Genomic DNA, 27,769 nt, shown 5'->3' with positions numbered 1-27,769 from the left:
CAGAAGTCATTTTGACCGTGGTACTTGTTGGTCAGAAGCACCATACAAAAGTCACCAGCATTGAAATCTATCCATTAACACAAAATGATCTCCTGCTCCATTTCTAGACTGTCTCATTTATACATATGACTTACCAGTTCTTTTTAAATTTAAAATTTTGTACCTTAATGTAAATTATAAAACCACCTTCCTTTTAAAGCCCTTTATTGTAATGGTTTTGGGGGGATATATCCAAGAAGACCTTATTAGAGGATCAAGAAATTTTGACACTTGGGTCTTAATCTTTGAATTTTAGTATTAGGACTTTGAATACCATCTAGTCCATCGTTGCCTCTTCATTTCTGACAACCACTCATCTGTGGGCTGCTCGAATGCTTCCCGGAACAGGAACTTCACATCTCCGAAGGCATTCCTGATAGAAAACACAAACCTGCCTTTCCACAGCCTCGTCCTCGGGGTCTGCCGTTGCCCTCGAAGCTACACAGAACAAGTTTAGTCCTTCTTTTCTATGACAGATTTCACATATTTGAAGGCAGTTTCTCCCTACAGCTTCTTTAGGCCTCCCGTCATTTTGTATGAGATGTGATTTCTGGACTCCTATTCCACTGGCCATCCTTCTCTGAGCCAGTTCCAGATTTTCAGTTTCTACTTAGAATATAGTGACCAGATTGGGACATAGTATTTCCCAGGTGATTTACTCATTTGCTTCTGGCACTCACGCATTTGGGTCTTTTGTTCTACTGCTCAGTTTGAGGCAGAATAGAGGAAGAGGCCCATGGCTGCTAAAGTCTCCTTAGCTTCCCTGCTGAACCACTTGATTAGGCCTACTCCCCTCTGTTCCCTGCTTGGAAAAACAATTTTTTTTTCAAGTAGACTTTCACTGGCTCTTAAGCCCCGCCTAGATAAATTGCCCACCCAATCCAATTCCCTTCTTTGTTCCCTGAATTTCTCTGACTTTCGAGCTTATGGCATTAAAATCCTGGAGTCTAAATCAGACTTTCCTTTTATTGAATTCTAATTGTAGTGGGTATTATTGATTCAAAATACGGTGTATTATGATTGCTGTACTGATATTAATGCTTATTTCTTTTATAGTGCTGTATAGCATTGGCTATGGGGGGAAGGGGATCAAATATTTAAACTTTCATAGTATTTTGTGCCTTTTCATGACTGCCAAAGACACATATTTGTCTGACACACTTTTTTTTCATCTAGAATAAATTCGTTTTTACACTGTTGTTTAGCATTTTCCAAGCACGGCGATCATGCGAGGAATTGACATCCTGAATTAATATTTATTGAGAACTCCCAGAGTGCCTGCTGCTGTAGTTGTCTCTTTATAACAGCTCCATCCATTGAGAACTGCTCTGCAGGCTCACAGCCTTTCCCCCCAGTTAATTTAGGAGCAGCTGCAGTCCTCGCAAAGTGAAAACCAAATATCCTCTGGGGCTTCAGAGGAACCCAATTCATTTTTTTCCCCTGTAAATTAACTAGCTTCTCACTGTTGGTGTCTCAATGATTATGACTCTCTTAATAACTAATACGGTACCATCCTTCATGAAGAGTATGTGTATAATAGATTTATTAGATGGTTATTTGAATTTCCCTTCCCATCCACTTAATGTCTTCTTTGCTTTGATAGTTTAAATATTTAAGCTGGTTGCTTTTTATTAGATTGAGATATTTTGTAACTCTGCAGAGGACAGAAATATTTTTCTCCTCTCCAATTTTATAATTAAAAAATGGTAAACAAAAATAAAAGAGCTCAAAACCATTCTGGTATATAAGAATCTTAGTTGAAACACACTTTCCTTTTCCCCATTCATGAATGGAGGTAGGAATTATTATATGTCATAGCACATCTGTGTACCACTCCAAAAAAAAGAGCAAACTTTTTTATAGTTAGTCTTTGATATATATTAGTTAACTTGTGTTTCATTTAGATTGTGATAGTTTATATTCTTAGGATATTGAAGCGTGAGCCTAGAGAGACTTAACATTTGATTGGATGGACCCATTAGTTATGACGTTTGTCCAAGCTAAAGTTGAGGCCTCTGAATCCACAGGATTGGGCATGAAATCTTGTGGGAACAGTTTTCTCATGAAAACTTTGGCACTTCTAATCATTACTAGTAGGGAAGTAGGGACTATGGGTTTCTAATTTGATTTCTTTAATTTATATATTGACACATAAAAGGGTACTGTTTTGGAGTTTTTGCAAGAGATCGAGTTTATGAAAAGGAAAGAAAATAAACTAAAAAATGAAAGGAAATTCATACATGTTTCTTTTGCTAAATGTGTTTGGAAAGGTAAGAAGGACCCAAATAGAGTGATTCTTACTTCCTTAAAGTCCGATGCCACGCTACTGTACCTGGGTCCTAGAGTATATCTAGTAAGCTTGTATACTCAAAGCTTGACATTTTTCAGGCAGTTCAAATTAAAGTTTAATTTTAGTACAGGGTAAGACCTGAAGAGCCTGCTAAAATAGCACCCCTACCTGCCTTCGCTAATTAGAGGATTTAGAGTTGAATACAAAAGTGGCCTGGGAAAAATCAGTTTCCTTGACTATGAAGTTCAAACCAGATCCACTATCTTAGAAATGAATGTCTTACAATAAACACTCTTCAGGAGTGATTTCTGATGTACCTGAACCGTATTGTACAATTTAAGGGGAAGGAAGGGGAAATAGAAGTGAATATAACTGTACAGAACATATCACCCTAGCTGTGATTTTTAATAAGGTTAAGCAATATTATTAAGAGTATCTTTCTTTCCCCATAATTTTAAGAAATGTAATCCTGAATTATTAGCATTTGACTTTTTAGCTACTGTTATACCTATAGTATAATAGTGCCACACTTGACAAGAATGCCATTGCCAAGGGTTTCTACCAAATTTATATATAATATAAATATATTATATATAAATTTGTGAAACTAATAATTAAACTTAAACTGTTTATTTTACTTTATTTTTTCAATTTATTTATTTAATTTATTTATTTTTGGCTGCATTGGGTCTTCATTGCTGCGTGCGGGCTTTCTCTAGTTGCAGCGAGCGGGGGCTACTCTTCGTCTCTGTGCGTGGGCTTCTCATTGTGATTGCAGTGGCTTTTCTTGTTGCAGAGCATGGACTGTAGGCATGTGAGCTTCAGTAGTTGTGGCTTGCAGGCTCAGTAGTTGTGGCACACGGGCTTAGTTGCTCCGCAGCATGTGGGATCTTCCCAGACCAGGGCTTGAACTCGTGTCCCCTGCGTTGGCAGGCAGGTTCTTAATCACTGCGCCACCAGGGAAGCCCAAACTATCTGTAGTTTCCCGTGGCTGCTGTATCAAATTACCACAAACACGATGGCTTAAAACACATTTACTGTCTTGAGATCTGGAGGACAGAAGTCTGAAATATATCTCAACGAGCTAAAATCAAGGTGTTGGCAGGGCTGTGTTCTTTCTGAAGCCTCTGGGGGAGACTATCTTTCCTTGCCTTTTCCAGCTTCTAGAGGCTGCCCACATTCCTTGGTTCTTGGCCCTTTTCCTCCATCTTCAAAGCCAGTAGTGACCAGTCAAGTCTTTCTCACGCTGCATCACTCTGACACGGATTCTCCTGCCTCCCCTTTCACTTACAGGGATTCTTGTGATTACACTGGACCTACTGGAATAATCCTGGATGGTTTCCCTAATCGCGAGGTCGTCTGATTAGTAGCCTTAATTCTGTCGGCAACTCTGATTCTCCCTAGCCGTGTAACATTACATATTCACAGGTTCCAGGAATTAGGCATCTTTAGAGGGGAATTACTCTGCCTTCTACATTATCTGACCTAAATTTTAACATGATTATTCTGGGTGATACCTTGGCAGTGTCCTTAAGTTGGTGAGTATAGAGACAGGAAGCAGGAACCATATGAGATAAAGTGGTGGTTTAGATAAGGGTGGGAATAGCAATGGAGGTGATGAGAAGAGACAGGATCCCAGATATGTTTTGAACGTAACTTGCTGACCTGTTGGATGTAGGATGTGAGAGAAAGAGAAGAGTTGCATGGATAGTCCAAAGTTTTGGGCCTAAGCGATAGGAAAAAAATAATCTGCCGTTAATTAAAATGAAGAAAACTACTGAAAGAGCAGGTTTAGGGCTTCAGTGCTTGGTTTATGGAAGGCTGAGAATGACTCCTCTCCTAAGTAAAGAAGCAGCATTTCCCCGGTGCCTGGTAGTGATTCCAGTCAGGCAGATCTGTCCCCTAGAAGGGCCAGAGGTGCGGGCCCTAGGGGCATTTCTACCAAGAAATGGCCAATTGGATTCATTTGCTACCCTCTACTTCCCTCCTCCTGTTTATGGGGGGGAAAAAAGGAGGAGCAGTGCCTTTTTAATAACCATTACCCTCTTTAGAAAGAATAACTTGTAGGATATCTGAGCTGTCAACAAGTTGGATCTGCTGAGTAAGGATTGGGAGGGTGATAAAGAAGAGAGAACTTCTTTTTTGCCTTGGCAGTGACCTCTGGTCTTGCAGTGATTCATGACCTACTGGACCAGAGAGGCTGCTGTAACATCTTAATATACTCCTGAGCCTGCTTCAACAATGACCGTCTCTTGCCAGACCATCCTGAGCTGCCCGTGTGAAAATTTACTTGCACAAAACTTAAGAAAATGGGTGTTTCCTCCCATATTGAGCCCCTGGGAAGCATCCTTTTTCTGCAGGGATTCCAGATACTTCCAACCAAAATGAGCTCTGAGTGGCAGTTTCATATTATTACTGGGTTTTTATTTCTTGTTTCTTGGAATTCAAGATTTCTTTCAGAGACCTCCTGACAGTAGATTATTTAGTTATTCCAGTGGTTTCTGCAGCCAAAGAGGCTTTGTGGAACTTGAAATAACCTGAGTTAATGTATATTAGGAGAGTTTGTGATGCTGCAGGTGCTATGCTAAAAAGCACTTTCATGGCTTATCCTATGTAATTCTTATGACAGACCAATGAAGTTGTAGAGATTATCTTGTCTACATTTTGCAGTTGGAGTAATTAAAGCTAAGAAAGGATAAGTATTTACAAGTAGGAAATAATGGTACTGGAGTTCCAACCCAGCTAATCTGACTATAGAAACTGTGTGCTTCTAACTGCTGTACTATATGTTTTCCCCAAATTGATCCCTGCCATCTATTTGTGCTTGGTGTTAAATTGCGCCTAAAAGTCCCATAGCTGGCTCTCTGCTCCTCCGTGTGTACTTCTCCAGAAAGCTAAACCAGTCCTCCAAGAGGGAAAGGAACTTCTGGCCAAATGGCCATCTTTGATCCTGCTGCTAGTACCCAAGGCTCCTGATACCTGGGCACGGTCAAGAATTGAGCACTACCGGGCTTCCCTGGTGGCGCAGTGGTTGAGAGTCTGCCTGCCGATGCAGGGGACACGGCTTCGTGCCCCGGTCCGGGAGGATCCCACATGCCACGGAGCGGCTGGGCCTGTGAGCCATGGCCGCTGAGCCTGCGCGTCCAGAGCCTGTGCTCAGCAACGGGAGAGGCCACAAAAGTGAGAGGCCCGCGTACCGCAAAAAAAAAAAAAAAAAAAAAAAAAAAAATTGAGCACTACCATGTCCTTTACCATGTCCTTCACACCCACATCTCCAAGTAATTCCATTCTCCACTTCAGTTTCTATTGAACACCTGATTGCAGTAGTCCTACTACTCTTTCCAAAGACCCTCTATCCTGAGAATTGTGCAGCCACTCAGCCCATCACTGATCTCTCTTCACCTAGCAGCACCAGAAAGCTGACTGCTTACTCTGAGATTATGTTATCACTGCTGAATAAATCCTGATTTCATTTAGGAACAGCCTTCCTCATGTATGACTTGACTGTGAACTTCATGAAGACATGGATTGTGTCTGTTTTGTTTACTGTGGTATCCCTAGTGCCAAGCAAAATATTAGGTACTTACAGTTGGCCCTCCGTTTTCACGGAAGCAGAAGCCGTGAATACAGAGGGCTGAATATGCTAAGTAAATTTTTGTTGAATGATCAAATTATGCACAACCATGTGTACATACCTTACAGGGAAACTCAGCTGTCTGTGCTATAGTAATGCTCGTAGGCCATTGTCAGTGCCGCTAGACACTGCAGAGGAACCGCCAACCAACTAAATGGTCCCATGTTCTGGTACTGACACAGAAATGGCCATTCTGCACCCACTCCATGGGAAAGGTTTGGGTTTAATGCACTCCCATAAAACCCAGCCCTTGTCCTGACCAGAGGCAGGTACTTAGGAAGTTTAGGTGACCACACTTACGAAGTGGTGGAGAAAGAGATGCTCCACATACAAGAGATTTTAAGCACTAGCGTAGAGTGAAAAATATTTTCTTTGGCAAAGTTAGTGAAACCATCAGATTTCTGTCTTTCATCGCTTTTTTTTCTCTGAGGTCTTAAGCCCATTCATTGGACTGGAACTGTAACACTTTCCCTGCTTGGTTCTTGGAGTTTTCAGGTTACCTGTGGAATTTATCTTGCTCTGTACTCACAACACTACCTCCCAAGTAATAAACAGAATTCTGAATTTTTGTGCAGATTTTATAATATGCCTTGAGATTTCATCCTTATTCCGGTCTCCTTTGTATTGCATACAGAAAGAGTGTTTGTATAGTACTTCAAGGATATATTATCTTTGAATCCCCTCCCCTGCCTACAGACACACACACACACACACACACACACACACACACACACACACACACACACACACACACACACACACTCCCTCTCTCTCTCTCTCTCTCTCTCTCTCTCTCTCTCTCTCTCACCTGTTCTGTGCAATTAGATTATTTCTGGCCAGGTAAGAAAGTGATGCAAAAGCAATTTTAAAAATAATCTCTCTGCAGTACGACACCTCCTTTAATTTGTTAATAAAGCTGTTAGTATAAACTGTTAGGAAATATAGAATTCTTCATTCACTTCAAACAGAGGCAGATATATATATCCAGTGCCTAATCGTCCCTGGTTTCTTTTTTATTTTCTCAGGCAAGGAAACTGATCAGTGACTTCGCCATTATCTTGTCCATTCTCATCTTTTGTGTAATAGATGCCCTGGTAGGTGTGGATACTCCAAAACTGATAGTGCCAAGTGAGTTCAAGGTAGGTGAACTTGTCTTTTGGTCATTCCTGGAATTCTTCGGTTTTCTTTCCTTTCCCCTATTCTAGTTTGTTGTATTTCTCTTTGAGTTAGTTTTGTACAATTGTCCATTTCTTTATTTTATAAATGATCAGTTGCTAGGTGCATATATACATTTTGTCTATTTTTTCACTAAAATTAAATGCCTGACTAGGACTAAATGCAAGGTTCACATTATATTGATTTTTATTGGAAATACCTTATGGTAACATTATAAACTCTGCTTTATATTTTTAGAGTATTTAAAAATATCCAGAGTATTTTCAACTGGATATTTCAAGGTTATCAACTTATAACCTTGACCCATATAATAATTCTAGGTTGCAATGTAACTATCATCATCCTGATTTTATGAAGTTGAGATTGAAGCTTATAAAAATTAAGTAAAATACCTAAGGTTACATTACTAATTCAGTGCTCTTTTCCTGCCACCAAACTACCTTCCATATACACACATGTGTATATATAATGTACATTTTAATTATTACAAAGATATAGGAATTATTCATTTTATAAACCTGTGGGTATGTACAAGCCTAATGGGTAATATTTACATTTCATTCATTCTTAAATATCCCTATCTAATTTTTCACCACAAGTCTTTCACTTATTTTCTAGAACACTCCTAACCTCTCTCTCCATCACTGAGAACCATATATTTGCTAAGAAAAATTAAACGAACTGCAGTTTTAGCTTAATGACTACCTGATGAGGAAGGGATGTCTGTGTTATAGCAAACAAAATGTTTTTTGCATTTTCTCTGCCATGATATATTTATTAGCAAAGGTAAGTGCTCATTTATTCAGTCATTAGTTAAGTCAATATTTATTGAATGCTTGCTTTGAGTCAAGCCCTATACTGGGAATTTGAAATGCATTGAAGAGCAAGACAAAGTTCCTTTCCTTATAAGCTCACAACCTGGTAAAGGTAGTAAAATGTGAATGGATTCAGTGATGGAGTTATGAGCAAAGTGAGACAGAAATATCTTCAGAGGAGAAGTGAAGCTTTCTTCATAGTAAATGTGGAGAAAATAATTCATAGTTAGGATTCTGTTTTAGTTTATTTATATTGTTTAAAATTAGGAAAAGAATAGGAAAATATGAAAATAAGATCAGGGTATTTAAATAAGCTTAATTATAACATAAAATATTTGTAGCTTTATATGTATTATATCATGAAACAATTGCAATTTGGCAGTAGTAAAAACAACTTCTGTATAATTGCTAAAACCCTTGCCTACCTCCTTACTGAATATTACATTTGGGTTTTTCTTATGGCTAAACTTAAATCACTTTCTTAACTTAAATCACTTTCTTCCATCCTGATTCTTATCTTGGAGCATCCTAAATGTGAAAATTGGCATTTACTTCTTTTCCATCACCGTATATTCTCAGTTTTCTTCATTTAAAATATTGCCTTAAAAATAACCTCCTTTAGGAAGTTCTTGCTGAATAATCTTTGTACAAGCTATCAATAAAACTATCTCTGTTTTTTAATATGTTGGCTCTCCGTATATAAAAGTGTGTCTCCCCCACTGATTTTTCACCAAGTAGTATGTATTAATATTGTTCTAAAAAATGTTTTCTCTCTACTTAAAGCCAACAAGTCTAAACCGAGGTTGGTTTGTTCCACCATTTGGAGGAAACCCCTGGTGGGTGTACCTTGCAGCTGCTATACCTGCTTTGTTGGTCACCATTCTCATTTTCATGGACCAGCAAATCACAGCTGTGATTGTAAACAGGAAAGAACATAAACTCAAGGTAAATCTTCATAATAATGGTTATCACTGCCTTCTACTTTCTTTTTTGGTGCTTGAAAATATTAAATGCTTCAAAATCAAGATAGTTTTATGGGAATTACAGCTCATGTTCTTTAAAGACTTCGCAGAGTCATAGATCACCCTGTGTGGACACATCTTCTCAATATAATACTTTTGGAAGACCTCATTTAAACCTGAAAAAGTTGTTTCAAATCATATTTTCTTCACCATCTGAGAGGGCAATATAAACTGTTTACCACTCAGCCACTGTTATCCTTCATCTGATTTTAATACGGTAACTGTCCTTAATGAAGACAAAGACAAATGCTTTCTCTGAAATTATTGAGATAAACTATTGAGATAAAAATATGAGTTTTCTTCTTTAACTTGTTGACTTGGTGAGTTATATTAATAGATTTTATACTGTTGAACCAACCTTGAAACCTGGCAGATAATATAGTTTCTTTCTTACACACAATTGAACTTGGTTTGTTAATATATATATATTATAATATGTAATATAATATATATTGCTTATATATGTATATGTACATATTTATGTGTATATATGTGTATATATATGTGTGTGTATATATAGGATTTTTGCATCTCTGTTTAAGAGTGACATTGGCCTGCATTTTTCCTTTCTTATACTGTCCCTGTCTGGTTTTGGTATTGGAAATATACTATCCTTATAAGATGAGCTGGAGAGTATTTCTCCTTCTATTCCACTCCCATCCCATTCTCTGAAATAGAATATAATAGTCTCTTTATTGTGTATAATATGTCAATTATCTTTTCTTTGAATGATCAGACAAGTTGTTAAACTACCTGGGCCAGGTGGTTTCTGTATGGAACTGTAAAACTGGTGATCAAAATGTTTTAATGGCTATGAGACATTCAGAATTTCTATTTTTCAATTTTAGTAACTTATACGTTTTAGATTTTCCCTTTTTTCTTCTATTTTAAAATTTATTGCAATGTTGTTTATAACATTATCATTTGTCATTTTTTAAATCTGAATCTGTTATTTTTCCCTTTAAAATCTTAATATTATTGGGCTTCCCTGGTGGCGCAGTGGTTGAGGGTCCGCCTGCCGATGCAGGCGACACGGGTTCGTGCCCCAGTCTGAGAAGATCCCACATGCCGCGGAGCGGCTGTGCCCGTGAGCCATGGCCACTGAGCCTGCACATCCGGAGCCTGTGCTCCGCAACGGGAGAGGCCACAACAGTGAGAGGCCCGCGTACCACAAAATATATATATATAAAAATATTATTGATTTGTGCTTCTTATTTTTCTTGATCAGTCTAGCCTGAGGTTTGTTAATTTTATTGGTCTTCTTTCAAAGAAACAATTTTTTACTATATTGATTTTCTATACTATGTCTTTGTTTTTTGCTAATATTTGCTTTGTTTTAAAACCATGTTATTAAGTACATCTACATTTATAGTTTATTTTTTTAGTGAATTGAATTTTTATGTGACTCTCTTTGTTTCTAGTAATGCTTTTTGCCTTAAAGATTAATTTATTTTGTACTAATAAATCTGTGGTACCTTATGTGTATTCATTCTGTTATTTTCAATATACCTTGTATCTTGTGTCTGTAGATAACCCATGGTTGGACTTTTAAAACAATCCAGTTTTACAATCTTTACTTTTAAATTTAATCCATTAAAATTGATGGTGATGAGTAATAGATTTGGATTCATCTTTAGCACATTATTTTTGCTTTGTTTGTATAACTTTATGTTCTTTCTTTTTTATTCTCCTTTTTTGTCCTCTTTTAGGTTGGTACAGGTTTGTTTTTCTTATTTTCTGCTTTCTACATTTTTTTCTGTTAGGGTGGAAGTTACATACTTTACCTTTTAGTGATTATGTTGCATATTTTAATATGCATTTTTAAGTTCCAAAGTTAGTCAGTATTTTTACACTTCTCCTGAATAATGCTAAGAGCTAAGGAATGCTTTAAGTTTGATATTCTTTCCCATATCATATTCTGTTAATACCCAGAGTTTATTGCTACTTGAATTTTAAAATCCAATTAATTAGACATGGTCAAGATTTTTAGAATTACAAAGAAGTTTTCTTTTTGTTTTTTGCACTTCAGACCTTCCTTTTCAGAATATTTTTCATTAGACTGAATTATTTCCCTTAAACAGTACTAGTTTACCAGACTTTTGAAATTTTCTCCTTTGAGCGTCTTTGGGAGGTAAACTCTCTCATTTATGTTTGCCTGAAAATGATTCTCTCACCCTCATTCTTGAAAGGTGGTTTCTCTGGATGTATAATTTAGGTTGAAAGCTATTTTTTTTTCCAGCATTTAGAATCTATTTTCAATTATTTTTGACTTCCATAAAAGTGAACTGTCAGTATAATTCTCATTGCTTTGTAAGTGATCATTCTTTTCTTTTGGGTGCTGTAGCATTTTCTTTTTGTCTTTATTTTGGAGTTCTATTATAACTTACGTAAGCAGAGATTTCTTTTTACTATTATTGGATTACTGGGCTTCCTGAATCTTCCTGTCTTTTATCAGTTATGGAATTTTGTAATTCTTTGACTCTTTCAATCTCTAATACATCCTTCTGGAATTACAAGTAGAATTTTATTGTACATCCCCATCTTGTGCCCCGATTCTACTAAACTGTTTTGTTTTCACATTTACTGTCTTCAGTATCTGTGCTATATTTTGGATAATTTCTTCAGATCTTTCTATTCTTCTGTTGGTTGTATTCTACTACCAAACCACTCCATTGAATTTTTCCTTTCAAGAATTATAAATTTTTTTATGTTAAGACGTTCTGTTTTGTTCTTTTCCAAATCTTCTTGTTCAATTTTGATAATCCCCTTCTTTATTATTCTTCCATATACTCTATTATATATATATAATAGATTATAATATATATTATATATTATATATATATAATATATATATAATATATATATAATATATATATTATATATATATAATATATATTATATATATATAATTATATATATAATTATATATATATAATATATATATATTTATATATTATATATATATAATAGAGTATATTATATATATATTTGCTGTCTTTGTGGGTTTGATTCTGAACTTTGTATATATATATTTGCTGTCTTTGTGGGTTTGATTCTGAACTTTGTTTTCTCAGCTCTTACCTGTACTTACCTGTACTTTCTTCCTCATGTATTTAGTGCTTTTCTTTAAAAAAAAAAAATGTGAGCTAATAATCTTCCTATGAAATGCTTCAGAGCCTTCCAGAGATTTTATTTGCTTCTGGGAGATATAGGAGAGTCCAGCCAACCTGGGAACACTTTTTTAAAAATTTATTCCCATGAAAAAATCTTTTATTATGGAAAAGTTGTAAACATACACAAAAGAAGACAGAGTAGTGTAACTCAGTACTTATCACCCAACTCTAACAATTAACAACTCCTGTCCAATCTTGTATCATTTAAATTTCCATGATCTTATCCCCTTCCTATAATACTTTGAAGTAAGTGTAGACAGTATTCCATATTATCCATAAATTTTGGACTATGTATTTCTAAAGATAAGATCTCTTTTGAGATCTCTTTTGAAAAGCATGACCACAATACCATTATCAGTCTAAAAATTAACAAAATTCCTTAATATCATCAAAAATCCAGTCAATATTTAAATTTGCAAATGTGTCATATGTATATTAAACTTTAAAAACATAATGTATTTGTTTAAATCAGGATCCAAATAAAGTTCGAACATTATCTTAAGTCTTTCATAAACTTTTATTTATTATTTTATTTATTTATCTTTGGCTGCATTGGGTCTTTGTTGCTGCGCACGGGCTTTCTCTAGTTGTGGCGAGCTGGGGCTACTCTTCATTGCGGCACACAGGCTTCTCATTGCGGTGGCTTCTTTTGTTGCGGAGCACGGGCTCTAGGCACGTGGGCTTCAGTAGTTGTGGCTCGTGGGCTCTAGGGTGCAGGCTCAGTAGTTGTGGCACACGGGCTTATTTGCTCTGTGGCATGTGGGATCTTCCCAGCCCAGGGATTGAACCCGAGTCTCCTGCACTGGCAGGCGGATTCTTAACCACTGCGCCACCAGGGAATCCCGTAAGTCTTTCATAAACTATCAGTCCATAGATTCTCCCCTCCATCAATCTGTTTGTTTCCCCTTGTAATTTATTTGTTGAAGATAACCAGGTTGTTTTTCTGTTTATCTTTTGCTGTATAACAAGCCTCCTGAAAACTTAACAACTTAAAACAACAATTTATTATTATTTCTCATGTTTCTTTGGGTTGACAGGGTTCAGATGGATACTTCTTGCTTGAGGTCTCTCCTGCAGTTGCAGTTAGATAGTGGCCAGGGCTGATGTCATCTAAGGGTTGACCGGACTGATTCACATGTCTCGCATACCTTGATATTCCTTGGTGTGTCTGCCTGCCTCTCTCTCTCTCTCTCTCTCTCTCTCTCTCTCTCTCTCTCTCGCTCTCTCGCTCTCTCTCTCTCTCTCGCTCTCTCTCGCTCTCTCTCTCTCTCTCTCTCTCTCTCTCTCCCTCTCCCTCTCTCCCCTCTTCTCTCTCCCTCTCCCTCTCCCCCTCCCTCCCTCTTCCTCTCCCCTCTCCCCCTCTCACCACATGGCATCTCATCCTCCAGGGTCTTTCCATGTGGTGTAGGCTTCTCACAGCATGGCAGTGGGTTATTTGCACTTACTACATGGCAGCTGACTTCCAAGAATGAAGAAGTGAAAAATTAGGCCATATCGTGGTTGCACCTGCAACTGGCACAGTTTTACTTCATTACTTTGCCAGAGTCAGCTGGTCAAAATAGTCATAGGACCATCCTCCATTCAAGGAGATAAGGAAGGACTCCACTGTTTGATGGAGGAGTGGCAATTTTACATTGTAGGAAAATATGTGGGACAGGAGATATTTTCCCAGCCATTTTTGGAAAGTAAAATCTGCCATATCTGTACTGAAGAATTTGCAGTAGTCTTGACTGCTTCCCTAGAAGCTTGATGAAATATAGTTTCAATATTTTATGTCTATATCTATGCAGCGTTTGAGAGTGTGGTGGCAAGACTAATTCATAAAAGGCTAGGACTAATTCACACTACACTTTTAGCTTAAGGTTTTTCAGACTGCAGAGGTAATGTGGAGTCCAGCTCCAAACTGAGTTGTAGGTTTATGGTTAGAAATATCTTTGGAGAATCTTTTTTTTTTTTTTTAATGGCATTACATCTAGTGGCAAGGCCAAGAGAGGCTTGTATCCCCACTGTCTCTCTCTGTAGGGTGTTTTTTCCCCCTAGTCTACCAAATGGGTATGCTGTGTTTAGAGTATCCTAGTTTTATTTCAGGGGGTGTCTCCCATCTATGCCCTTTCCCCCATATCCCTAGGATTGGTGTCAGATGGTCATTCTACCCCATGCCTTACCCCGCCAAAGATTGGCATAGTCTTGCTGGGCAGGCCCAGGCCTCAAGGGTTTACTGACATTGTAGATTTACTCTTTCCTGTTGCCATTATTTTTTGTTTCCAGTTATTTCTCTTACTTTCTGGCAGATAAACCATGATTTCTGTAAGATATTTTCTGTATTTTGTTGAGCATTTTTAGATGTTCTTTACTGGGAGGAATTCGGTGTTGATTTGCTTTTGAAAGGCTGGAAATAGATGTTGACTAATATATTTTATTCTGAAAAAATTTGGAAACATATTCTTACTTTTGATATATAGTTAGTCAGATTTGCTATGTGTCCTTGAAGGCAAATGCCTATTCTTTTTGCTCATTAAGTTTTCTTACTAATAAAATTCAGAATTTTGAATTTAGCCAATTTGGGGTTGATAAAATACTGAAATTTTATTCTACTCCCTATAGAAAACATTAGAAAATCAAGGCATATTAGGATTTACCTCTTAAAATAGGAGTTGAATAAATAAAAAATGTTTTCATCACTTTTGGAATTGCTTATTAGAAATCATTCCTTTGAATAACAGTAGTTATAGAATAAATGCCAGTGTTTTGACACAAATCTAAAGATACCAGTGGGGATATCATCATGAATCAAAGGCTTTTCACACTGGATATTGTTTTGTTCAAATAATTTTGTTTCTCATTAGGGAAAGAGGCTGTGGAATGTGAAAACTGGAGATTCTATCTAAAATTATTAAGGGCCCTGACTGCTATGAAATTGATTCAAAAGAGAAACCTGACACAGTGAGAGAGGTGGAGGCATTGTGATACTAAAAGCAGCATGTTTTTGGGTGGCATTGGCTTTGGCTCTGTGTCAGATGGCCCTGGCTGGCTGATTGTTCTGTTTAGGATGGGATCCACCTTCCCACTCTGCTGAGCAGCTCTGTACTGATGAGGAACGCCAAGGCACTTGGCTTTTTTTGGCCATCATTTTGGTTAGTTATGTCCCACTTTATCCCTGCAGAGCACTCAAAAGCAAACCAGGTTCAGCAAGGTCATGACTTCTCCAAGGTCTTTCCCTGAGTCATTGCAGAGGCAGGAAGAGAGTGTGAGCTTCAGGCTTCAAAGCAAGGGATACTTCTCACAAGGGAAGTGATTTTAAGTGTTAAAGATAGGGCGCAGGAGGGAAAAATTGCTTGGAATCGGTATCCAGAAATAGATATTAGGTCGTTGTAGCAATAGATTTTCTCTGTTAAACTCTATGGTAAAACACTTAATTTGAGTGTGTTTTCTTGGATAACTCCAAAATGTGCCCTGGGGCTTCCCTGGTGGCACAGTGGTTGAGAGTCCGCCTGCCGATGCAGGGGATACGGGTTCGTGCCCCGGTCCGGGAAGATCCCACATGCCGCAGAGCAGCTGGGCCCATGAGCCATGGCCGCTGAGCCTGCGCGTCTGGAGCCTGTGCTCCGCAACGGGAGAGGCCACAACGGTGAGAGCCCCGCAAAACAAAACAAAACAAAACAAAACGTGCCCTGTTTTAATTTTTCCTTTCCATTTCTGCTATGATACCTTAGATTCAGTCCTTTTATCTCATGTCTAGACTGTTGTAATGGTTTAACCATGAGTTATCAATAATAACCAGTCTCCCTTGCTTCATTCCAAAAGCTGGAATATTTTTTAAAGCATTTTTTTTGATATGTCAGTCCTGTAGTTCTTAAACTTTTATACCTTGGCCCTCTAAACCTTCTCCCCTTGAAGAATGTCCATTTGCCCTAGCTTGGAATTTAAGTCTCTTTGCGATATGACCTCACCCAAAATTTAAAATGATTCTTTCCACATACTATATACAATGCCCTGGTCAAATGAATTGTTTTTTCTTCACCTCGCAGTTTCTTCTGCTGGTTATTCCAACTCTCCTCTCCACTCCTCAATGATTACCACCTATGAGAATCATCCCCATCCTTTAAGATCCTCTAAATATAAAAACTTGTCAGCATAACCTTCACTTATAATGTTAATTTCTATTGCTGTTGTTTTTGCTCTTACTTACTGTATTACTCTGTGGCATTGGTCACATAATGTCTTGCACGGTAGTTTTTTTGTGTAATTACCTTATTTTCTTTTCTGAGCCAAACGTTTTCAAGACAAGGGCCATGTTTTAGGCCTCTTTCCAGCTCTCGTGTGGCCCATCACAATGATTTCCATAAGGTAGACTTAGTAAATACATCTTGAAGAATTTTGTTATCTGTGGCCACAAGTTTCTCAGAGCTGTTGCACCGTATGAGGTGGGTGATAACCGAAGAACCTGCCTGCCCATCTCCAGTTCTCATAGTGAGTGCTTGCATTAGTCAAAGCCCTGTTTAGATGGCATCACTGCGGGAAGATTTTGTGGGTTCACACTAGACGTAGCTAAACACTCTGTACTCTTGGGTGTCTTTCTCAAACCTCTTTGAATCTCTGTTTAAAATACATTATAATTTGTGTACAAATCTGTGTCCCCTCCCTTGGTGGGAGAAACTGTGTCATGGTTCTAGGTGTCCCCATAAACCAGCTTGTTCTCTGAATCATGGGGGCTCCTAGCACAAATGTTTATTCTGTGTCTGTGCGTGTGTGTGTACTGCTCCTGACTCCTTTGTTATCATCTATTTATCAGATGTAAACTGTGAGGCTAATCTTTGTCTCTCATAGATTTTGATTTCTGTGGATTTATTCCTGAATGACCTTTGTTCTGTATTAACAAATCATATACAATATCAAAAGGAGGTAAAGTTTCACTTCCTATCCTTGTACTTAAAATAATCTCCAGTTTCAGAAAGTAGGACATTTTTGGGTTTATATCCATGAAGACAAGGACTTTTATAAACTTTAAAGGACATACTTAACCTCTTGAGCGCTTACTAAATCCTTGCTCTGTATGGAACACTTGTGTTAGATGTTGAAGATAAAAATTGTTCTAAGTTATGGTCTCTGCCCTGAAGGAGTTTAGTGGATTTCCCCTATTCACCACTCATATCCACCCCTAGGTTGAAAACGACCTTGCCTTCTTTGTGCCTTGTATCTTTCACATACAATAAATTATTTGCTTCCACACCTGACTTCAACTAATAACCTGTAAACCTCTTAAGGGCAGGTATCCTTTCTTATTGTTTTATCTAACACAAGGCCTAGCACAGGTGTTCAATGAATGTTTATTTAAAAAATAGTTTTCCAAGCAAAGATAGGAGTAGGTACAAAGGCCCTGGGTGGGAAGCTTGGTGTATTGAGGAACAGATAACAGGTCAGTGTAACTGGAGCCTTGGGGAATCAGGGATTCAAGATAAGGTCAGGGCTTCCCTGGTGGCGCAGTGGTTGAGAGTCCGCCTGCCGATGCGGGGCACGCAGGTTCGTGCCCCGATCCGGGAAAACCCCACATGCCGCGGAGCGGCTGGGCCCGTGAGCCATGGCCGCTGAGCCTGCACGTCCGGAGCCTGTGCTCCGCAACGGGAGAGGCCACAACAGTGAGAGGCCCGCGTACCGCAAAAAAAAAAAAAAAAAAAAAAAAGATAAGGTCAGTGGGAGTGGGACCAGATCACCAGATCACTCAACTTCAGCATTATTGTCGTTTTGCATAATTCTTTGTTGGTCATGACCATCCTGTGTATTGTAGGGTATTTAGCAGCATCTCTGACCTCTACTTACTACATGCTAGTCGCACCCTTTCCCGCCAAGTTGTTACAAGCAAAAATGTCTCCAGACATTGCCACGTGTCCCCTGGCACGCAAAATAGTTCTGGGAGAAACACCGATGTAGAACCTTAAGGATAATTTTACACTGCTTAGGTTTTATTCTAAGTGAAACAAGAAGCCACTGAAGGATTTTGGGCAGGGAAAGCAATGAGGAGAGTGGGTTGTCAGGGACAAGAATAAAGCAGGGGCTTCTGAGGCCAGAGCAGTATCGAGAGCTGAGGGTTGCTGAGTGGATGCGAAGGAGGCCTCGGAGTTTGAGCTGGACCTTGAAGGGACAGGATGGATTTAAACAGATGTCAAGTTGCAGAAACAGTGCCAGTTTGAAGAGTGGCACATAATGTGCAGGACACGTTTAGGGAACGGTATCGTTTCAGGAATCTGTGAGGGCCCCCATCACAGACTCAGATGCAGGAGACTCGGCGTGGGAAGCCAGGCTCGTGGGACCTGCTCCGTCCTGCTTGGGCTACTCATCTCCCACTGGCCTCCCCTGCTTCCTCAGCATGCCAGCCTGGATGGGTGGCATCACAGCTGTACTTTAGACCCTCACTCTGGCAGCAGTAAGGACGGATGGGAGAGGTACAAGAGAGGAGGAGGGTGGAGGGAGTGGTCAGGCGGCTGCTGTGTAATCCAGGAGAGAGATGATCAGAATCTGAAGAAGGCAAGAGGCAGTAGGGAGGAGGGGTGAGAAGCAAAGATGTCACATGGCATTTTCGAAAAAATGCTGTTTTCTATACTTCGTACAGTATTATTTCCATTAAAAAGTGCCAAATATTTTAATATTATTTTCATTCCATTCAAATCTAGTTATTCAGACACTTGTAGCCAAAAGAGATACCTTAGAAGTGGCTCATGTCCATACATACAGGTTTGTTTTGCAGGAACAACTTCTCTAACATAACCATTTGCGTTCTGGGGTCTTTATGGCAATAGTTGGGGCACCATGAATTTTTGAGCATAGCTTTTATCATTTTGTTCAACAAACATATCTCCAGTGTTTACTATGTGTAGGACACCATACTAGACATTGTAAGCCTTAAGCATTGAAATTAGGCAAAATAAATTCATTGCTTTTCCCTCTTTGGACTCAGTCCCCTTAAAATCTCTCCCATCTGTCCTTTGTGTTTCCCCACTACTGTTCCTTTAGTTTGAACTGCATCATCTCAAGCCTGGATTATGGCAGTGTTGTCATCTCTGCCTCCAGTCCTGACCTCTTCCAACACATCTTTTACAATCCAACAGAGCCCTCCTTCTAAACACAAATCTGATCGCATCACTTGCCTGCTTACAACCCTTCAGTAGCTTCCTGTCGCTCTATGATAGAAAGAATTCCAAAGCCTTCAGCAAAACATCAAAGTTCTTAACTTCTTTAGCCTTATTTTCCACCTTTCCCATCTCCTCCTAAGCACCAACTCTATTTACTTTTCTCAAAATGGTAGCTCATTTGCCTGTTATTTTCCCCTGCATCTCCATATCTTGTCTCCCAGCTGGTTATGGCTTACGTTTTAGGACTCAGCTTAGATACCACCTCCTATGCAAACTATCCCTGACCTAGGGCTGAGTTGAGTGCCCCTCCTGGGTGCTCACCCCTGCCGTAGACCTTTAACACTGTGGTACTGAGAATGCCTATTGATTTGTCCAGCTGTACTACTACTCTGTAAGCAACTTGAGGGCAAGGACTGTGTCATTATCTATAATTTTATTTTTAGGATCTAGCAGAGTGCCATTGAACGATGAATTAACATGCATTCATTTATCCAATGAACATTTATCTAGTGTCCACTCAGTAATGGGCGCAGTGCCATGTGCTAGAATTTCAGTGGTGAACAAAAACGCACATGGTTCCTGTCCTCATGGAGCTTCTGGTCCCTGAGGGAGACAGACATCATCCCAATAATCATGCAAAATGTGACATTGCAAATGTGTCTGGTACCGCGAAAGACAAGTGATGGTCCTTTAAGAGTCTATAAGAGAGGGTTTGACCTAGTCCCAAGGTGCTGGGAGTTCCAAGGTGGTGGCACTTAACACTGAGATCTCACACAACAGTAGGATTAGCTGAGTGAGACTGGGTGGGAAGCGGAACACAGGACGGCACAGGAATCACTGTATATGAACAGGTTTTATAAGAGGTGGTAACCTGGCAAGAATGAATGACCAAAATAATCCAGTGTGGCTGCAGTGAGAGAGGGAGGGTTGAGTCTGGAGAGGGAGCTCTGCAGAGGCAAATCAGGCAGGACCTTCAGGTCAAGTTTATAATTTTCCCTTCCTTTTAAGAGCATCAAGTAGTCTCAGCGTGGTTGAGGGAAAGGAAGACTTTCTGAAGGGAGTGATGTCAAGAGGCAGAGTAATTATGTGTCTGTAATTATTTTGCCCCAGAACTTTTATTTATTCTGGTGGTTTTGTGGTTACCTTTGTATTCTACTTTCTAAAATCCTCATTCCACCTTCTTTGGTATTATGCGGCCCCTTTTTGCTAGTCTCCAGGATATCTAGCTCAAACTTGTTTTACTTGAAATAGTTTAAGAAAGCATGGAAGTGGCTCGGGGTAACATGCATGACTTTGCTGCAGTCAGTCTTCTTTTGACCCGTTGATCTGGCCAGTGTGCACATCCTTAGGTTATTACAGTTTCCTTGGTGACAAGATTTGGGGATCCTGCCCATTGATTACTATGTTGGTACCTCTAATATGGTCTTGAGTGATTTAGTCTAAATAAGGCTTGAAACTATGTGGTATTTCCAGATGTTGTTCACCTCCCCTCTTCCCCCTCCAAAAGGTTCACATTTCTACCGATTAACAAATAAGTTTAAATTTTTTGTGTAGCTAATTAAGAGTTTATAGTTGCCACTCAAGAATGTATACATGCTGTTTGTCATTCACTTTTTAATTAATTGAGCATTGACTATGCATCATGTACTCTGCTTAGGTATTCAGGATAGAGCCTAGCTTCTCATGTTACTTACAGTCTGATATCAAAGACAGATAAACACATCTACAATTTCAAAACAGTGTGATGAGTGCTATGATAGAGGAAAGTGTAAAGTGATAGACAGAGGAACATAAAGGAGGAGATCTAACCTAACTAAACTCACCTATCTCACCTGGGCTAAGGAAGGAAAAACTACCAAAAAAAAAAAAAAGGCTGATTTAAGTCTTAAGGATGAGTAGGACTGGCCCAAGGAAAGAAGGAAAAGAGAGGTTATTCCAGGTAGGGATGCTATATGGGCAAAGACACAAAAGGCATTAGTGAGTAAGACATATTCAAGGAATTGCATATGGTTCAAACTGGCCGTGATATAGGATCCAAGTAGGGCAGAGGTCAAAGATGAGGCTGCAGATGTAAACAGAGGCCAGATCATGAATGGCCAACACATCCACAGGCAGGAGTGAGCAAATCCTGTATGCTCCACCTGACGGAGTAGCCAGAATCCACCCACTTCTTGCTATGTTCACTGTTACCACCCTGGTTCTAACCGTGACAGTCTCTTGCATGGGTCATGGCACCAGCCTCCGAACTGGTTACTGTTTTCTTCAGTCTGTTCCTAACACAGCAGGCGTGGTGTTTAGATCATAAGCAGATCATCTCATTCTTCCCTTTAAAACCCTACAGTGGCTTCCGACGGTCCTCAGAATACAAGTCCAACTTCTCATAGTTCTCTTTAGTGCTTACTACTGTTTTAGATACTGTCTAGTTTACTTGTTTATGTTGTTTATTGTTGTCTCTGTCAGTAGAATGTAAACTCCATGAGCTCAGGAATTTTTGTCTGTTTTATTCGCAGATATGTCACTAACATCCAAGCCTGTGCTGGTTACTAGGTTGACAGTCAGAATTTGTTGAAAGAATGAATGACTGAGACCCCACATGTAGCATGATATTCACCGCATTAGTCACTACTGAACAAGTTACTTCAGTTCATCCTCACCTTGGCCCCCTTTCCGCTGCCTTAACCCACTCCCAATTCAAACCCTTATGCTTTCAAACCATTTGTATTGCAGTGAACTGGTTTTATGAATATGTATCAATCTATTTGTCTCTCAAGGAGATTTTCTTTCTTAGCCAAACCTGGACTAAGTAAAAATATGCTTTTCTTTCTTGTGTCAGCTGTGATGAGTTCTCTGAGAACATGATTAGACCCGTGTGTGCAAGCCAGGGGTGAAATCCTGGCATTTCAGTGAGAAGAGAGCAGTGTTCTGAGTAACTGTAACAGGATCTCACTGATAACCGTCACTGGGTTCCTAGTGTAAAGACCATTCTCATTTTTTAAAGCCAACCTCTCTGTTTCCTCAGATTGGTCATACTCAGCCTCTTGGCGCTGCTGCTTCCATGCTGTGAAAATGGACTGCTCTATTTTCTCAGTCTCCATAGGGGTATTAGGTATTTGATTTCTTCATAAATAGAACAGAGAAATATAACCAGAGAATAACATTGTGGACACATTTGACAATATTTATTTAGTGAGTAAAAGAGCTAGACCTTTTGTTACATTGTCTGCTCTTCCAGTCAGTAAATGTTATTGTGACTATCTGGCAATGTTTGAAATCAGCCTATTCTTATTAGGGGAGTACAATTACCTTAATTATAATGTTTCATATGTTGTTAAACAATTATTTTCATATACTATTAAGGGTGAGAAATGGTCTTCTGTGTACTTTTTTGTCTTTATTTTTTTAATTGAAGTGTAGTTGATTTACAGTATTGTGTTAGTTTCAGTTGTACAGCAGAGTGATTCAGTTTTTTATAACGTATATGTATTTTTTATATATACTTGTATATGTATTTTTATTTATATATATAAATCTATTCTTTTTCAGATTCTTTTCCATTATAGGTTATTATAAGATATTGAATATAGTTCCCTGTGCTATACAATAGGCCCTTGTTGGTTCTCTATTTTATAGGTAGTAGCATGTATGTTAATCCCAAACTCCTAATTCCCCACCCCCCTTTGCCCTTTGGTAACCATAAATTTGTTTTCTATATCTGTGAGTCCATTTCTGTTTTGTAAATGAGTTCATTGGTGTCATTTTTTTAGATTTCACATAAAAGTGTTAAGGTTGCTTTTCTTAAGGTTGCTTTCACATCACTAGTCTACATGTGCTGAATACTGTCTGGGTGAACAGCATATTGCTAGTCAAGCAGAGAAGGCATCATGCCTGTTTTTAAGGTACCTATCCTGTTTATGTTAAAAACAACCAGTATTACTATTGCTACTGTCACCATTTATTGAGCTTCTACTCCGTAACTATCACTGCCATTTAAGTTCCTACAAGGTGATTTGCCTCAATTACTTCTTTGAAGGATGTCAGTAGCTCTTCAAGGTAGTTCTATATCTCCATTGTTCCAATTATGTAATTGGATGCAGAGACGATAATTAACAATAAGCAACTAATAAGCTGTGACTTTGACTTAAATCAAGCTAGAGGAGGTGTGCCGTGTGGCAGCTTTGCATTTAATTGTTAGGGGGATAGTATGAGGATGATGAAGTCTCATTCAAGGACCTCATCTTCTGGTAGATACGTGTATCAAGCAAAGCGAATTGGTTTCTTTGGGTAATCTTAACTCCCATCTGGAAATATGACTAGATAGCAGTATGAGTGCTTTCTTCACATGGTTTTGTTACCTCTTGCTACAGAAAGGAGCTGGATATCACCTGGATCTCTTTTGGGTGGCCATCCTCATGGTGGTGTGCTCCTTCATGGCCCTTCCGTGGTACGTGGCTGCTACTGTCATCTCCATTGCTCACATCGACAGTTTGAAGATGGAGACAGAGACTTCTGCACCTGGAGAACAACCAAAATTCCTAGGAGTGAGGTGTGTTACGTCAGAGAAAAATGGCTCTATAAAACATACCATGCTCACATCTATGTGTCAGTCAGAAAGAAACGGACAAATGTGGAGGAGAAAGGGCTGGTGATGAATAATTTATTCCTGTACTTGATGTTCTAGAAAGGACTAAATTTTCATTTGAAAGAGTCTTCCATAATTTCTTGAGTTCACTTTTTATCTTATATACATTTCCTTTGATTAACAGCAGACTAAATTTTGCAGAGTAAAAACGCAGACAGGTCATTCATTTTCTTCAACGTGCAGGTCATTTTAGTGCTATGGTACATACTCAATCACAGTCATATATATATATAACCAGGCCCTTTAATTTTTTGGCTCTATTGAGACTCCCTAAAACTATTGAGTCTGCTTATGATTCTCAAGATGCTACGAAAGGAGGAAATTCCCTGGCAGTTCAGTGGTTACAACTCAGCCTTTTCACTACCAGGGCCCCGGGTTCGACCCTCGGTCAGGGAACTAAGATCCGCAAGCCGCGCGGCCAAAATAAGATTCTGTGAAAGGAGAGGAATTCTTATTTTCCAGTTCATTTTCTGTCCCATAAGCACTGAGAAACCTTGACCTCCAGCAGTTAAATCTGGGTAGCCATGAAGAGCTCTTATGAGACCTTTATACTTTATTGCGTATTTTGCAGCGGACTCTGCTCCTAAGAGCTTGGGTGAATAGCTCACATGACAGAGCCATCGTTTCCCGTGCCACAACAGTGGGTGATTTTTCTTGGGGTGAGGGGGTGTTGTATGGGAATCGTATTTGTTAAAAAGTACTTTTGTTGTTGTAGATTTGGAAATGAGACTGATGGGATTTACTGCACTTAGGAAATTTCCCTGAGCTGTTTGTTCATTAGAATGTGGGAGAATGTAATAACTATCTCCCATGAAGGAAGGTGTAATTACACAACAGTACAAGTTGTTTAAAAAATAAGGGCTTCAAGTGGGCCAGTAATTGGTGGAACCAGAGCAAGTGATTTTTCTCTCCTGATTCTAAAAGGACAAAGGATTTAGCAGAATCACTTTTTTCTTGATGAATTCAAATCACATACTGCAATAGTTTTAAGAGAATTTTGTAGTTCTGTTAAGCTTATATGCTGTCCTTGAGGTATTAATTACATATGATATCCGTACCTTTGCTGTCTTAGCCAAACAGTGATTCCATCCATGTATAGTATTTTCTGAAGGTGAAAAGACAAGAGCATGTTTATGAAAACAAAAGGTAGATTGGTAATCTTTTGATTTGGTTTCAGGGAACAAAGAGTCACTGGAACCCTTGTGTTTATTCTGACTGGTCTGTCAGTCTTTATGGCTCCCATCTTGAAGGTAAATATGTGAAATACTCACTTCTTCCTCCTTCTCAGAACACTGACAGATAATTGGATATGTGAACAGTAGAATTTCTTAAGAAATATCTGCAAGATTGTTATCACATCATATCACACTGAATGAAGCAGGAGTCAGGTAGAATGAAGACTTTAAAAACTTCTACCTTGATTTCCTTCTCACTCCTTCTCTTATTATTATTATTATTGCAGTTATTTGGTTGAACCATATTAAATTACCACTATTCAAATTTTTGGACCTACGCATATGGCAGTTTCATACAGTTCAATCTAACTAACTGAACTCCACTCCCCATGACATTTTTCACTCTCCTAGTCTCCCTACATCCTTTCTTCCCATCACTTCCCATTTACTTGTCCCTAAATCCTGCCCTCCCTTCCCACATTGGACTCCTGGATAACATGAATGACTCACAATGATCATTTTGTAATTGTTCTCTTATTATTAATTATTGCTGACTGTGTTTCTGTGTTCTTTGAATCAGAAGGCCTAATAGCCACAAAGAAAGAATGGAATAAAATTACTGATTTGTAACTAGAAAACTTTAGAAATGAACTTTTGAAAAAGAAAAATGACAGATTATTTAGAAAGTTAGGAGTCAATATATAGGTTTGATTGATGGGGTGAATGTTTAATAGGTAAATATAAACTATATATGAAAGCATATTTAGAAGTAGAGATAGTACTTAAAAAGATTAACATATATCTGTCATTGAAGCTTCCAGTTTTCTTTTGTGACACAAATATTTTATTCTTTTTTTTATTACATAACAAAACTAGCCAGTTATTGATAATTTGTATCTTATGCTTTGCATCACAGTACAAAGCATGAATATCACCTATAGACCTAATAGCTATCAACAGTCCCACTGTTAGCAATATCCTTCCAAATTTTTCTCTAAAAATTTTTGTGTATCTTTAAACAACCTTAATTTTTCAAAAGGTTTTTTGAATGCTTATTTAATTACACAAGTAATAGAGCAGTACATTCTTGGAAAGAATTCAGAGAATACAGAAGTACAGTGAAAGGCAAAAGCTCTCCATTTCTTTCCCATTAACACATTTATATGTCAATTGCCAATCAGATGAATTTGTGGAAAATAGAACTGTAATTTCTTAATGTATAGCTAGGACTGACTCTGCCTTCAGAGTATTTAGATTACTGCATACATTATGCACAAAATACTTTGTAAACAGTTAAAAGATTTAAATATTCATCTTTTGTCACTGGTTTCTACAGTGTCAATTAGCTGGTTTAATTTCTGACTGGAATCATGAAGGAATATGTATCTCATGTAATATGTGGGGAAGTAAAACTAAAAGTAATTGCAAGGAGTTCATTTCTGGTTATATACAGAGGACCTTAAAAAAGGACAGATCTTATGTTCTGTGAGGACAGAGGGAAATCTGTTGTCAGTTTGGCCAGTGCAGAGCGAATTGTGGGGGAGGTTCGAGTTGTTATGAGTTTCACAGCATCAAATCCACTTCCAAAGTACTCTGTGTTCCTCTCTTGCCCCGTAGACGCCAGCACATCAGCTGGTGGAAAAGTCTAATGACAGCTTTTTACCGCATAGGCAATGGGACCTCATCTGGACAGATCAACTTGTAGAGATCATTGTAGGTAATTATGACCTCACATTGTGGGAGGCTCTCCTAGGAAGGAATTTGCCCCTGGGACCCCTGAAGGTGGATTCACACGACACAACTGCCAAGTCTCTTTTATAGGGTCTCTTAGTTCTTAAGCCACTAGTAAGAGATAAATAGAAATCTTCCCATCAGTTCGTATGTACTCATCACCACCCACTCTTTCTTTAATTTTATTTTTATATTATTCCTTTTCAATAATGCAGTATAAAATCCTAACTCAGAAAAGTCAGATGTGTTTTAAAATTCTTCTTTGTTTGTTTGTTATAGCAAATTGGCTTTAATCTTGGAGAATCTGTCAACCGAATGATCATGCATGGTTCCAAAGGGACACAGAGAACAAACAGTGTATAAACTGCTATTTTTAGGAAGAGATGCAAGGCCTCTTCCTAACTCTTTTCTCACCCAACTATGGCTGCAGAGGAGTTAAAGCTGAAAGCACTTTTGTTCTTCATTTTACAATGATTCTTTTTGCCCCTGATATGAAAAGCACTGTAGTATCTACGGGAACAGATTATAATACAGAGAAAGGAAAAAGATAGATGTAAGGGATCAGTGAGTATGAACTTGCCTTTGCTTTGACCTTCCTTAAGTACTCATGTTCTGGCTCACCCTCATTCAGGTACTCGTGTCCATAATTGTGGCTATTTCTACCTGGCAACTTTGAGTTAATGCAAAGAGTCAGTGTAAGCATCAGTGGAAAAGGCAGTTCAGCAAACATTTTTGTTAGGCCATCTTTTGCCCAAACTGTGGGAAATGAAATTGTTTAGTTAGTGTAGTTTCCAACATATTGTGGGGAACCTGGATTTAAAAACAACAAGGATAAAATAGTCTAGCATTGACTCTTGTGGTATGTTACTTCAGCAAGTGAGGCTATTCCTTACTTCAGGAATCACATCTGAAAAGGTCAGCCAATTTCAGATCAGGTGCCCTTCTTAG

At 38.6% G+C, this 27,769-nt stretch overlaps 1 protein-coding gene across 4 annotated transcripts in view; it reads left to right on the top strand.

The window, feature by feature from the left end:
* The window catches only part of SLC4A4 (solute carrier family 4 member 4), a 353,776-nt gene that overhangs the window by 304,691 nt on the left and 21,316 nt on the right, over window positions 1-27,769 (top strand). For all 4 annotated transcript variants that reach the window (XM_082653633.1, XM_082653632.1, XM_082653631.1 and 1 more), the window contains exons 17-20: window positions 6,989-7,102; window positions 8,738-8,899; window positions 23,641-23,819; window positions 25,093-25,165. In XM_082653633.1, coding sequence (XP_082509759.1) covers window positions 6,989-7,102; window positions 8,738-8,899; window positions 23,641-23,819; window positions 25,093-25,165 — 528 coding nt within the window. The remainder of the gene's footprint in view (window positions 1-6,988; window positions 7,103-8,737; window positions 8,900-23,640; window positions 23,820-25,092; window positions 25,166-27,769) is intronic.

Source organism: Grampus griseus, assembly GCF_964374135.1.
Source record: "Grampus griseus genome assembly, chromosome: 4".
NCBI classification, from domain to species: domain Eukaryota; kingdom Metazoa; phylum Chordata; class Mammalia; order Artiodactyla; family Delphinidae; genus Grampus; species Grampus griseus.
This window is presented reverse-complemented; position numbering and strand designations above follow the sequence as displayed.